General features: G+C 35.1%; 1 protein-coding gene across 1 annotated transcript in view; it reads right to left on the bottom strand.

Annotated features, from left to right (window-relative positions):
- The window catches only part of PTPRR (protein tyrosine phosphatase receptor type R), a 222,931-nt gene that overhangs the window by 86,850 nt on the left and 120,301 nt on the right, over window positions 1-15,780 (bottom strand). The window contains exon 5 of the mRNA XM_039866018.1: window positions 8,181-8,291. Within this exon, the coding sequence (XP_039721952.1) occupies window positions 8,181-8,291 (111 nt within the window). The remainder of the gene's footprint in view (window positions 1-8,180; window positions 8,292-15,780) is intronic.

Genomic DNA, 15,780 nt, shown 5'->3' on the forward strand with positions numbered 1-15,780 from the left:
TCTGCTACAAATAAAATAGATTATAACTTATTCTTATGGAATTTAAGAATATGGAATGAAAAAATTCCTAGTTTAAATATATATTTATGCATGTAAATTGAAAGAAGAGTAAATGTGAAAAGAAAATGGAGCCATTATATGGCTTTGAAAAAAAAATATGTTACAAAGGATGCATGAATTCCATACCTAGATAAATTGATGTTCATGTGAAAGAAGGTAATAGAAAGAACTTCTCGAATATGCGAGGTCTCAGAAAATATACTATCTGTGTACCTTTCCTGAAAAAAATTTACTGTCATGAAAAAGATGACTCAAAAGTAAGAACTAAAGAACTAGAAACTGATAGAAAAGGGAGCTTTAGAATTATTTAAACACAGAGTGAAAAATAAATTTAACTATGTCTCAGGTCCAACATCTCAGCATGTAGTAGTAAGAAAGGAAGTAGGGGAAGGGCAGAGAGGTAAAAAAAAAATAAGGGCGAATATACGTTAAGTGACTTTTTAACTAGGGCTACAGAGGGGATGGGAATTAGAATGGTTACTAGAGGTCCTTCTGACCTAATTACACATTAGAGAAACTATAGTCCAGCCAACTCATGTGGCTTGCCTAAAGCCAAAATTTAGTTGTGGCAGAGCCAAGCCCTAACATAGCTCTGTCTTGCAGGCCTATGCACTATCCACTCTTTTACATTACTTCTGGTGCTGCTTTTCACCACACTATCATTCTCGAAGGTTGACATCTGCAGCAGATGTGATTCTCACCACTGAGTGAAAACCACCGAACCTAAGCATATATCTTTCATGGATGGAAAGGCCTTCTTAAGGAAAAGGACTATGCACATTTGAAGTATACCTAGAAATGCATGTTATAATTTGAACTCCAAGAAATTAAAGAGAATCCTTATTGTCTTTTATGTCAATTTACTTCCACATAAGCTGTACACTTTTATATGGGTGGCATTCGTTGACCCTGGTAAGGTAAAGCTAAATCTTAAAATTTTGAAAACAATGGGTTCTAAATATTCCAATGACAAATATTCCTGTTAATAGTACTACAAATATTACTAAGGAAAAAGATGTCTAATGCTAAGTGACAAGTCTTACTGTTTACAGGTACTTTCTCAAGATATAGGATAAAAAATACAGAAGATGAATCCCCTTACACTGTGCATAATGCCTAAGGATGGGAAGTTTTAACTTACTGCTTCTCTTCAGTTTCTATAACACTTAAAAGACACTTTGCCATCACACCACTCTGCAAAACCAAACTGCTCACTAGAACAATACCAATCAGATGACACATATGTGTTACGCTAAACACATAGGTACTAAAAGATGAGGCAATAGAATTTAAGATGAGATAGTTTTTATTTTTTTTAAATCACAAGCAAGTTATTTTCCTGAAGGAGAACAGAAACAAATATATTGTATCTTTATAAAAAAAACATAAATAGAACATAATGCATATATTGTATATTCTAAGTTCTTCATATCTGAATATAATATGTATATCAGAACTTTTGCTTGCTTGTTTACATTTGGGTTTTAGAGAAGCACAGTTCAAAAATGAAAATAAGGAAGCCAAAAATATTGGCCTTCTCAGTAATTTTTGAGAGATCACTTTTATGATTCTATTAGTGTAAAACAAACTATTCCAAAGTCCTTCTTTACCAGTCATGAGCTTATGTTCTTGACGAGGAAACTGTCACGTATTTTACAGTCATCTGTTTACTTTATCTCTGGTTAGAGGTCAGTTTTTAAATCTGCCTCTATGTAGTATGTGTACAAACTGATTGCTACATCTTTAGGGAAAAGCAGAGCTTGGAGAGTGTATAATGCTTATAAGAAACTGCATAACAATGCTCAAGAGAGAGATTGGGCTGTCTGAAAAAAAAAAGTGGAAAAAATTTAAGAAGTCTGCTACTTGGCAATAGGACATTTGTCATGGAATTAAGCTATAAAGTAGTGGTTCTCAACCAGCAGGAATTTTGCCCTTCTGGGGACACTTGGCAATGTCTAGAGATGTGTTTCGGTTGTCATATTGGGGTGCGTGTGGGGTGCTCCTGGTATCTAGCAGGCATGTGGTAGGGATGCTGTTCAATAACCTGCAATGCATAGGACAGAACCCCCAGCCCACCACACAAATCAGCCAGTCCAAAATGTCAACAGTACTGCTGTTCAGAAATCTGGGATAAGGGATCTTAAAAATCACCTGGTATGATCTCCTCACTTCACATTTGAATAATTTACGGTAGGTTAGAAATGAAGTCTAGATTCCAGGTGTCTTGACTTAGGCTTGTAATCATTTACCTCTACTGTTTCTTCTAAATCCCACATCTTTCCCCGCAACCTCTTTCCCAAAGCCTCTGGAAAAGCGGAGCAGAGATTTTCCTCTGCACAGCTTGAGGTCTAGAATATAGCATATGCATATTTCTCTGTGTGAATGCACTTTGTTTCAAAGCTCAATTTAAAAGCTTACCATAGCAATGACAAGTCAGTATTTTTCACTTTACTTTTAGAGCTTGTTGTTTAAATCTTGGGATGCAATAAAATCTTTTGATTATTTGAAAAAGGAAAAGAGAAAGGAATATTGAATGAGAGGAGCTATAAAAGTTAAACTATAGCAAGAGGAAAAAATAATCACAGGAAGAGAACCAGAAGAACATACAAATGAGAGGAAGTTAAAAAAATTCTATAAAACTCTTTTACAGCTTGTAATTTTCTTTTTAAAAATCTCATAGTTAGGCAATATAAACTTCTGTTTGAATTAATATATGTTCAAATTTTTTTTGATGCCACCAACAGTCCCTAGCATGTATTCTTTATAGTATTGTATAGTTAGTTCTTAAGAGCTCATTCATTTATTTCTTTTAATTGAATAAACATATATCAATCCCTACTATATTGCAGAAACAAGACATTGTGGATGCAAAGATGGCACTTAAACTTGTCCTCTGGAAACTCGCAGGCTTCTGGAAGAGATAGACATGTAAAAATTCTATCTAGTACAAGATACTAGTACAAAAATAGAGCTGTGTCCACAGTATGTATGGTATACATTTATCAGTTCTGCTTGGGCCTAATGGCTCTGATTAATACAGGAATTCTCATCCTGTTCTGGACCTCTTCATAGCCAGAAATAGATGTCCACAAGATAGAGTGTTAGAACTAAAAGAAAGTGCACTTTGAATCTATTATGTGCGGAATCCTGGTAAAGAGTCCAGACTTTTAATCCAGATAGACCTGAATTTGAATTCCAACTCCTCTCCTCAGACACACCCATACACATATCCACACATTGTCTATTTGTTGAGTCACTTATCTTCTCTGAACCTTGGTTTTCCCATGAGTAAAATTAGGAAACTAATATACATAGTGTTTATGGATAGAAACTATAATTCATAATACTGTACTACATACATAAGAACTTGCTAAAAGAGTAGATCTTACATTAAGTATTCTTATTGCATCACAAAATAATAATAAATAAAGAGGGTGAGAGGAGACTTTGGAGGTGATGGATAGATTGGCATAGATTGTGGTGATGTTTTCATGAGGTATACTTATCTCCAAACTCATAAAATTGTATACATTAAATACAGACAGCTTTATGTATGTCAGTCATACTTCAATAAAGTGGTTAAAAAAATACATTGTTTAGTACCATGCAGTATATTTAGTACCAGTTTAGTACTAGTAAGTATGTAATGAATAGAAGAAACTAATTAGTATTGTTATTATTTTTTCTTCTTAGTAAGAAGGTTGTATTTTTAGCTTACTCATACAGAAAAAAATTGAAAATTAGTTTTAGACATATACCTACTTTGGAAAACGATTCTGTAGCCAAATCATTCCAACTAGGAATCTAATCTCATTTCCCTCCATCCCTTAGGATTATACATAACAAATTAGAAAAGTGTGACTATTTATGTCTACCTGTGACATGCATTTACTGTTTAATGCTCAGGATGTAGCAGGTGGTCTGATCTAGGACTTCCTGCCTCAGTTAACAAGACTATGACTAGAGAAACTCTTTGTATGACATAGAGATGACTCTTCTATGGGTCTAACATGCCAAAATTTTTGCTGACCCAAACAGCTGTTTTTATGTGTTTTCTAAAATTGCTTTCTGGAAGCAGTGTGGCTTGTAGATATCTCTACCCACATTTCATAAATACCTTTGCACTTATGACTTAACCTCTAAGTACATTCGAAGGTATATATTAGCTGACAAACAGAGTTCTTTCTATTATATATTCAAGTTTAAGAACTAATTCTTCTTAGTAATATATTTCCTCCAGCTAAAAGAGACTGAATGGATTGGAAGTTGCCCACACATTTTTTTCTTGGAAAATTGTATTTGTCTATTTGTCGCTCCACCCACTGTACATTCACATTTGAGAGGTGCTAAATAAGTCACACATTTGAAAATGTCATGCATGTCTAATTTTGTGCATGGCAACATATAGATATTTTTTTATTTTAAGGAAAATAAACAATATGCCGCATTCGAAAATTTTGCCAAGCCTTATGTTATTGTTATACAGTACACATAATCCTTCATTATAGCAATTTACCTATATAATTTAATAATAAAACCACATGCTTTTCATTTCTATAGTATGTAGGAAGGCTAGATGCAAATAATGGTATTTGATCTTTCATAAATGTAATTAATGCCGGAGGAAAAATTCTGAGTTATATCTCTTTTTTGCCATGAAATTAACAAAATTATAAGAAAGAGAATTGCAATATATATGTTTAAGAATCTCAAAAGTGATAGTATAACTATTACTGAGAGATCTAAGTAGAAAACAATTTTAAATCAAGATCATGATCAAAAACAGTGAACCATTTACAAAGATAAGCTTATTTTAGAGACTCTTAAATGCTCCAAAACATAAACTGTTGACTTGTCAGTGATTAAGTTGCATAAAATAAATTTAACTTCATCTCAATCCTGCCTATAAGGTAGTATTTATTTTCTATCAATATTATCTGCTTTCTATGTTCTGATGGTTTGTTCCCTTGTTAGTTTTTTAAGTGACACTTTCATATTAAAATCTAAGACAATGTTTGAAATATATCATTCTACTACTTTCTTTCATTTATTCAAGAACTATTGGCATACAAACCACAAGTATTGCTTCTCTCAATATTTCCCACCTCCAATGTGAGCCTCACCCGGGAAATGGGAGCGTCACCACTCAGGTAGTCGGTCAAATAACCCAGGAGTCGTCCTTAACATTTTTCTTTCCTTTTCCCAGAGAATATGCAAGTACTGTCAGTTCCACCTGCAAATGAATCCCAATCCTTCGCTTCTTTCCACCTCTACCCCTACCACCGCCTTACTCTGGGCCACCATCATCTTTCTCACCAGGCTAACATAGCCTCTGGAAGAGTCCTCTTGCTCCCACACTTCATCTCATGCTCCGCCTCCAACTTTGAACCGGCAAGGAATGTAATCTTTTAAATACACATCAAAGCTCTGCTTAAAGTACTCAGCTTCCACTCTTCTTGAATCCAAAGAGGCTCAGCTTATCCCCGCCTCAGCTGTTCCCATGTATCCACTGCCTGGGAGGCCCTTTCCCCACATTTGCATGTCTCAGATGTCTCAGATTGCTGTGCTCTACTCACTATTATGATATCTCTTCATGGCACTGGATGCTATTTAATTTTTTGAATAAAAATAATAAACTTACATTTTTAAGGGCTGTTTTAGATTTACAGAAAAATTGTGCAGAGAGTATAGAGTTCTCTATTAGCTTTCTCCTCTGCCTTCCTAGACAATTTCCCCTATTATTAACATCTTGCATTAGGGTGGTACATTTGTTATAATTGTTGAGCCAATATTGATAGAATTAGCTAAAGTCTGTAGTCTAGATTAAGGTCACTCTTCGGCTTGTACATTCTGTGGGTTTTGACAGTCCATCATGTCATAGATTCACCAATATAGTCTCATACAGAATAGCTTTACTGACCTGAAAGCCTACTTCACTTATTCATCTCGCCCCATCCAACCTCTGGCAAACCACTCATCTTTTTTATTGTCTCTACAAGCTTGTCTTTTCTGGAATGTCATACACTTGGAATTGTACAATATGTTCACCATTTGAGTTTTTAAAATAGTAACTTAATTATTATCCATGTCCCCTTCTGGAGTGTAGGCCTCATGGGAACAGAGATCTTATCTGTCTTGTTCTCCTCTTGGCCCAAAGCACCAACAACAGACCCATAGTGGATCTTCTGCAGGAATTTGTGGATTGAATGAATGGGTGAATTTACCTACCAGCCCAGTGGAGAGCAACCACCTATACTTTTGAAATATTCCTTTCTCGATTTGTTCTAGTAACTCTGAAGCAAATTTCCCCAGGTTTCTAACTTTTACATTGGTGTTTTGAAGATTTCAGGGAAAGAAAAGTTATTCCCTGGCTGCAAGTGGTTGAATGTATGGCTACTACAGGTCCTTTTGCCACCTGAGACCCATATCTCACGCAGGAATTTATCCAGTCATACTGGATACGTGGGTGCTCCCTGAGTTAGAAATGCAAAATCTGGAGCATCTCTTACATGTTAGTAGCAAGCTCTGCTCTGCCTCCCTCTCGCCTTTTATCCTCACCTTTGCTCTTCTGCATCGTATCCATTCACCCTGGAACAATTTCCATTTTTATCACTCTTTACCCCTTTCTACCTTCTGATCCTCCCATTCTTTTTCACCTGTAAAGCATAAAAACACCCTAAATGTGACTGACAAGAACATAGCACTCGAGATTTGCTGTGTGAAGGACATGAAGAACCAGATATTTTAAAACTCAATTAACTGTAATAAGGAACCACACCCTCCAAAACACTAAAAAATGCCCAGAGGTCTCTGCCACAATTTCCATAACCTTCAACTTTCTCTCATTAATTTTTTTCCTTAACCTCACCATTTAATATATAAAAATAATTTTTTTACTCAATTTTTAAAGTATTCTTTTGTTTATGGTGTCGCAACTTTTAGAAATCTTTTTGAATGCCGGGCCCGTAGGAGATGCCTCTGAATTCATTATGATGGAAGCTTTAGAGTGTTCTTACTACTTCCTATATTTAGACTCAAGGAAATATGCTCATTATCACCCTATTCAAGGCCTTAATTGTTTTATATCCTTCAAATATAGACGTACTCAGCCTCTGTCTTTCCAAACTGAGCCCTAATCTTTCTAACATAAACCCCTTCCCAGCAGGGGGAGCATAAATGAACAAAATCCAATAAGATGCTTAGCAAGGCTGTTGATTGCGACATGTAAGTAGCATAATGTGTTTTGAGGGGCATTTGAAAACTAAGGAAGGACTGTTTTTAAAATGAGCAAAATTAACACACAAGAACATAGCACACAGGAAAAATATTATAACCCATTTATGAATTTCAAATATTTTAATATACATCACAGAATGTTCAGAAGGACAGGACAATCTTATTCTACTTGAAAGGTAACTGTTAACTCATTCAACACCAAATAGTACTGCCTAGTTTAGTGGGTTTAGGTTTATTTTGGGTTTTACTTTTTAAAAATTGGCAATATCCTTTTAAAGGCTGTACATTTATAATCTATAACTTACATAGTCATTTGCAGTTAACTTTTATATTTTTATAATATTCATTCACCTAAAAAAATTAGTTGATAGTGAATTGTATAGCTTTTGAGCCTATAATCATTTCCTTTTCGTGTTTCGAATTTCATAAAATGCTTTCAGGCTCTTGGAAAAAAGTAAATCAACTACTCTTTAAGGAGAAATCTTGCCCCTAAGACATATTTCTTTTCAAAATTTGTCCTGCATTCCATAAAAACAATATAGCTGAAGAAATAAAGTAAGCCTAAAGTGTGCCCATGAGACTTTAATGACTTTGAGGGTTTCAGTGACCTCATTGAATCACTTTCTAAAGCGTCATTCTCAGAGTCGATCAAGTTACTCAAAGCCTCAGTACAATTACAGCTTTATTCTGCAGGTCAGAATCCATAATTCCTTAGGTTTTCCTTTAGCTATCACTGCTGTCAGATAGGAAATTTCACATTTTGAAAGGATCGTAATCTTGCTTCTGTCCCCAGCCTTTTCAACATTTATTTGAATGGCAATGTACCCAATAATTTTAAGCAGTGGACTCAGCAAAGGGTAAAATATATAAAGAAGCAAACTTACCATCAAACACGTTACTATAATAATAAAGATGCTGAGAAATATGACAACAGCATAAAATCCTTCTTTGCTCCAGATTTTGTCCGCTTCATGCTGCCCTTGTAAAACATTTTTCTTTAAAAGCAAAACAGAAAGTCCGATGTTAAATGAGAGCTTGAAGAGACTGGCGTTCTTATCAGACACTAAACATATTTTTAGCTTTATTCCATTCAGTGTAGTAGAACACACCTACATTCCTCGCTGTGAGAGCTGCTTCTCACACTGATCTAAGACAAGGGGCTGCTGCCCTTACACATAAAAAGATTGTTTTTTCTCCTATACAGGATCAAAAGCATTCAATATGGCATATAGAGTCCGAGGCTTTGTAAATGTCCCTCACAGTCTCTCTTGGAAATTACCTGGTCCCTAGGTAAGAGAGTTCTGTTTTTTTTCTGTGTCAAGGAAATTGTTTTCGAAGCTTTCCTTACTCCATTTGAAGTCCCCTCCCACCACAACACCCTGCTTTTCGTGCTGTAATACTGCTCTTAACTTTTAAACAGAAGTGAAACAGGTGCAAACAAAATTTCATGATGCATTAATAAACGGAGCAACAATGTCGGGATCATTTCCTTCTCTTTTCTTCTCTTTTATCAAATCTTTTTTTTTTTTTAAATATATAGTCCTCTTTGTCAAAATCTGATTCAAGTACCACCTTGATAAATTGTTAGGATATTATATTTTATTTAAGCAAGAGGGAACACCAAAAGGTCCAGAATTATTTACTAATAAAAGGTGAAATAAATAGTTTAATTTTATTTGTACTTATTATTTTTTTGCTTACTACTTTGGGAGGGAGGGTGGAAGGGTGGAGAAGAAGCATGAATAAAATGTGAATGAGTGTCTTAGTTTTATTTTGCCTATTTGTTTAAAAACAACATAGCTAGTAAATCAAATCTTAGAATGCAATTGGTTTTATTATTCAGCGAAATTTATAGGTTCATAGTTAAAGAAACTTCAACTCGAAACTAAATGATCCACAATTAGGAAAATCACATAAAGGCTAAATCAAGTCATATGTTTCTAAATTCCACTTTGGTGAAGGCTGCCTTTTCCCTTTTTTAATGAGAGAATTTTTCTGTCCTTGGACATTGTCTCTGATAATTAAGAAAGCCTTGAGCAACAAGATAGTGAATAATGAAAAGTCACATGGAGAGAGCCGTTGGAAGATGAGAGGTCATCTTGGACATTTCGGTGGCAAATGAGTTCTCAGCTTAATGTAACCACTGGAGTGACTTCAGCCTGTACTTGTAGAATAGAAGAACAATCTAGCTGATCCTAGTCAACTCACAGAATCACAAGAAATAAATAATTATTATCTCAAAAAAAAAAAAAGAGAGAGAGAGAGAAAGAAAGCCTTGAACAAAACATGTCCTCGTGTCTAAACTTGGAAATCATTACTAATTATTTTTCAGGCATTTAAAAAAATAGAATGTATTCATCATTTGTAAATTAGACAAAACAAACATTTGCCTTGAGAAACATTTTATGAATCTTTTATCTTAGAACTCGAGTGGGTCCTGGTGTGGAGCTGAGTAAGACAGAACAGAAGGGGTCTGTTAAATGAGTTCTATTGTAATTAGAAACAATTTGAGGGAGCCTATTGCTTTAAGTTGTTGAGTTTCCATTTCCTTTGTTTGTTAAACATGAATGTGTTCCCTATAATATCTTGCCTACTTTCTAAAACATAGACAAATTCATAGATATAAAAAAAGCTTTCGAGATATATTTAAAAATACGTAGATGGAAGCAGATGGAGAATCTGAAAATGTTTGATGGAATAATTAGAAACCAAGTATCCTTCTGGAAAGAAAATCTTGGGTTCAAGTGAAAACTTGTCTTTTACTCTTTGACCTCATTCAGATCTATATTATCCCAATGTGTCCATAAACATAACTGGAAACTAATAAAAAAGAAAACTCTTGAAGAAATCAAGTGTAAGTATGGAAATGAGTTTTTTTGCAGGCAATTAAATAGCATTATTGCTTGCTACAAAAGCAAACTAGTTAAGCCTTCAAGTAGGAAGCATAAACTTGTCAAATTTAAGTATGAAGATCTCAGCTTTAGTTAGTGTAAAATTTAGATGAAAAGGGTGGTTTGTTAGGTGGGTGGAAAGAGATTTTGTGTTCCTAACCTGATCAGGTTCATTTCTTTTTTGCCTGCTATAGTTCCATACCTCCTGATTATCAACATGTTCCTTTCTGCTTAAGATGAATCTGTTTTGTTTGTCTCTTAACTAAAGCAATGATGAGGGAAGAATTAACCTCCCACCCACCCCTACTTCCCCCACTCCCAGTTAGAAAGACACATGTTTTGCACTCCCAGAACTTAGTCACTGCACTTTCTTGGTAAATAGATTTCCTTCTGAGTCACGCTATTCTTGCTGAGCACTACTATATTTGTACAGAGATCTAAAAAACTTGATAAGGGCAAGGTAATAAATGGAAAAGTCTGTAGTTAAGATCCCACAAATCAAAAGATTGTAATTCACAGGACTCTCTGCTCTAACGTTTGCATAAGATTAAAGTGATGCCTTTTATATTTTGTCAGGGGTTGGAGGGTTCAATAGTCTGCAGCTCTGTGGCTGGGTCAAGCCAAAGCCACTGTATCATCTTTACAGTTTATTTCCTAGCTGCATAGCTTTGCACTTTAACTTCGTTGCAGTGAAAGAAGTTGTTGGGTTTTGTTTGGTTTTATGATTTAAAATTTAGGCAGTTTCCTGTATCACTCTTTCAGTAACAACGGCTTCTCACAGCAGAGGGAATGCAGTTAGCATTAATATGATGGCTAGGTGGAGGGCCAGGGTAGGGAGGGAGCAATTGGGGGGATCGTTTTATGAACTATATAGATGTCTAACCAATGTACTGTATACTTGCAACTAATTTAAATAAATAAATTTAAAAAATTAAAAATAACAATGGCTTCTCTATATCCTGTTTAATAATTTGATGCACTACAGTTTGTTTTTTAAAAAAAAAAAATTTTGATTCCAGATGGTGGAAGAGATTCCCAAGTCCTAGGAGAGCTGATACAGAGGTTTTAGAAGATATATCTCTTTAGGCAAAAGAATGAAGTGGAAATATAAATTATCTGGTCAATTGATTGACTCAGGAAGATAATTGGGATGTAGCCCACAACGATATGGTTTTGTTAGATGAATGCCAAACCTCCACTGTATTACGAACGAGGCGAATCATTAGGCCTGAATGATCTGACACATGTTAACACTGTATTCCTGCTCGGCATTGTATGGCTAGCGTGATGATTCTTTAGACTGCTGGCTAATGTTCCTAGTTTGAAGGAACAATCACCAAATGCCTGGATTATGGCTTATATTTATTCGATATGGTTTTTTGCTTTGTAAATATTCCATGCAAGTATCATATTGGCTTATTTTTAAAGAAGGTAACTTCTTCTTTTGAAATATAATAAGAGCCGTGAAACTGGAGTAATTTGCAATTAAGCAACAAAACAAAACAAAACCCTAAATCATTTTTAAATATGAATGCAGAACTTATTATTTCAATAGATATTTAATTTTATAAAAACACTTAAAAATAAAAACTAAAATAATGACTTAATTTTATTTCCCTGTGATTTGATTTATTTGTCAAGAAGAAGTCTAGTTTTATCTTTACGAACATCTCATAATAAAATAATATTTAAGTGCCTACAATGTTCTAAGTACTGGATAAAAAAATTATTTTAAAAATGTCTTTTTCTCCCAAGAGACTTAGATTTAAAATGAAAACAGATAATAAACAAAAGTAATTCTCTATTTGGTATTTTTCTTTGTTTCCCAAGAGCCATTTTTGATTAAAAAAAAAATCAAGCAAATAAAGAAATGATAACAATAAAAAAACACACCCTTTCCTGACAGCATTAATATAAGTTTAGGAATAGGTGCTTTGTCAACAAATATATGAAAAGATGCTCAACATTGCTAGCTATTAGGGAAATGCAAATCAAAACTACAATGAGATACCATCTCACACCTGTTAGAATCGCTATAATAAACAGAACAAGTAATAACAAATGTTGGAGAGGATGCCGAGATAAAGGAGCCCTCATACACTGCTGGTGGGACTGCAAGTTGGTACAGCCGCTATGGAAAACAGTATGGAAGTTCCTCAAAAAACTGAGAATTGACCTACCATATGACCCAGCAATCCCTCTACTTGGTATTTACCCCAAAGACTGGAAAACCCATAGCCGCAAAGATATGGGTTTATAGCAGCATAATTCACAGTGGCAAAGACATGGAAGCAACCAAAGTGTCCTACGATAGATGATTGGCTAAAGAAGCTGTGGTACATATATACAATGGAATCTTACTCAACCATAAGAAGAGATGAAATACTGCCATTTGCAACAACATGGATGGACCTCGAGATAATCATGCTAAGTGAAATAAGCTAGACAGAAAAAGTTGAAAAATCACATGATATCACTTATATGTGGTATATAAACCTAAAAGCTACAAATGAGCAGGACAAACAGAGACTCATTAACATGTACTATAGACTAGTGGTTACTAGTGGGGTGGGGGAGGAAGGAGGAAGTTAGACGGGGTAAAGGGGATCAAATATAGGGGGATAGGGGAGGGTGAAATGGGTAAAGGAAATCAAATATATGGTAGCTAAAGGAAACTGGACTTTGGGTTATAAACACACAATAGAATATACAGATGTCAAATGATAACGTACACCTGAAAATTATATAATTGTATTAACCAATGTTACCCCAATAAACTTAATTTAAAAACAAAAGGAATAGGTGCTTTGAGACATCATTCACTGTGTTCTTTAATCATGTAAAGGATGAAAAACCAAAACACCAATATTCATTTTTTTTCTGTTAATAAACATGCTACCATAGCAGAGCCATAATTTTGGGATAAAAATGTGAAAGTGTGTTGAGGCATGTACTGCCATCACATATTAACTACAAAGATGAATAAAGAGGTGGGAAAACTCACAGAATACCATCTCAGTTAGTTAATACAACTACTAACAAATGCTTTTGCAGTGCTCCTTTGGACTGTACATGTCTGAAGCTTCCCACAAGGGCACTTGCACACTGCTGACTTGCACACATCTTACTCAGGACAATTCTTTAAAATTTATAAAGACCACTGGATTAATTTATTCTGCTTCTTGTGAGTTTTCAGTGAGTTATATAAGCATTCCTTAGCCTTCTCCTATTTCTGCACTTAGAGCTTCAGGTCAGAGGGTAATTCTGGGCCCCTTCTAGAAGTGCTTGAACAAAAGGCTCTATCAATTCATCCATCCTTGATGAAATGCTTCTTATAGCCAATTAAAATACTGCCTAGTCTCCTGTAATACAATATTTCCTAGAATCTAGGTTTCCTAGATTTCTCAAATCCCACAAATTTATAAGAAATATCACATTTTGACCATCGAATACCCTTTCATTATTGAATTATAGTACAGACTTGTGGTCTGTTGTGGGCTAATAGTTTTGTGATAAGCAGTCAGGCTACACTCCTCACTTTCAATGGGCTGAGGTATGTTTGAGGACCCAAATATGTACTTGATTTTAACTAGTTGTTTGTTTTTTGTTTTTGTTTTTTGTATGGTGAGCTTCTCTTGGTTCATATATCTGGATGATTCACTAATCTGCCATGTTCCTAAAGCATTCAGAATGGCATTTAAACTCAGAATAAAGCAATAGGGAGGAATGCTTATATAACTCACTGAAAACTCACAAGAAGCAGAATAAATTAATCCAGTGGTCTTTATAAATTTTAAAGAATTGTCCTGAGTAAGATGTGTACAAGTCAGTCTGTGTAGGACCTGGACTATAGGAATGAGATTAAGTGTGATGTACATAAGGAAGCCCCTTCAGAATCACATTCAGGCAGGGCTAGAGAGGGGTCTGGGTGTTTAAGCTAAGTTGACCCATTCCTTTGGCCTCTCTGAAACATGAAGCAACCTCTTGTTCCTCAAAGCTCCCGTGGCACACTATGGTAACATTATCATACCCTTGCATTCTCCTTATCTGCTTGTATCTTATTTGCCCTATTAGAACATAAGCCCATTGAAAGCAATAATTATATTTTTTTATTTGTTTATTTCTTTATTTTTCTGACCTTGCATACCACTGAGCACAGTGCTTAGTTATTTGTGTGCCCACTGAATACGAGACACAATTGAAGCCTCTGAGGACACAGATAAAATAACATGACATGTCTCTGCAGGAACCTGCAGTGTAGAGATGGACTCAAAGACTAACATAGGATAAGGGGTTTTTGTACTAAGCTCACCGAGAACAGAAATCGGTGAGCACTCACATCTGTGGTAGCACAAAGGAAAGCTGCTTTGCTATATAGTAGATTGATCTTGAACCATAAAAATGTGTGTAGATGGATTGATGTATGTACAAGTGTGGAGGGAAGAAACAGTACATCGGTGTCGTGGTACCTATTAAGTTTGGAATTGCTGAAGCATAAAGTAAGAGAGTATTGTTCAACAATTATAAAGCCCAGCTCATAAAGGACCATATACCATATTAAGAAATCCACACTTGATTCTGTAGCATTTAGGAGGTCAAAGAAGAATCATGACATCAAGAGGGCATGGCCAAATTTACTTTAGCGAGATTACTCTGGTGTCAAGAACGAAAACATACTATATGTGTGTGTGTGGGCGGGGAGGAGGCGGGTGCAGCGTGTGGTGGAGAGGGCAGAGGGCAGGGAGGAGCATAAAACTAAATGCAGAAAAGCCAGTTGGAGGTTGTTGTTATAGTCACAGTTCAATGATGACACACATTTTCATTCTGCCAATCCACCCTACATTCAAATATTTGTTTATTGCCTACTCTATATGAGGATTTCCACAAATGTTTTACAAATTAATTCATATTTCAAGTCCATAAGATAAGGACTATACTCATTCTTTTTATTATACCCAAATGAGAGGCCATGTGCTTTACTGAAAAGTGAAATAGACTAGGGATCAAGATGTTTAGATTTTAAATGTTGCTTTATACCTCATGTGCTTTGTCATCTTGATGAAGTCACTTAATTTCTATGGATCTTACTTTCTGTATCTATAAAAAGTTCATGTATGTTCCCTCGAGGTTTAATTCTGTGATTCTATAAATTTAATTACATATGTTTAAGATGATGATTATTTTAGCAAGTTCGTTAGAGTGGGATAGAATAGGAAAAGTAAAAAAGGGACAAAATTCATTCGAAAGTGAGAATGGTGGAGTTGTTAGGGGAAATTTAAACAGTGCCAAATTTGGAAAGCACTGTAAAGAAAATAACCATAGTTCTTAAGATTGGATTCTTCAATGAAAAAAAAAATTTCATATTAATTCCAAGGTTGTGGGAAAAGGTGACTGGTAACTATCTTGGTAATGAAGGCGACAAGGAGGGAAGTACACCTGTTGCAGAAGAAAAATTTGAAGGTGTGTTTCGGACATTTCAGTTTCAAATAACCAATTGACAAATATATCTAAATGACCTTTTTTTTTTCTTTCCCCCACACGATGTACCAGATATATCAAAATAAATTACAAGGCCAAAAGATTTGGAGAAGAA

Source organism: Pteropus medius, unplaced genomic scaffold, assembly GCF_902729225.1.
Source record: "Pteropus medius unplaced genomic scaffold, Ma_sr-lr_union100, whole genome shotgun sequence".
Classification (NCBI taxonomy): Eukaryota; Metazoa; Chordata; class Mammalia; order Chiroptera; family Pteropodidae; genus Pteropus; species Pteropus medius.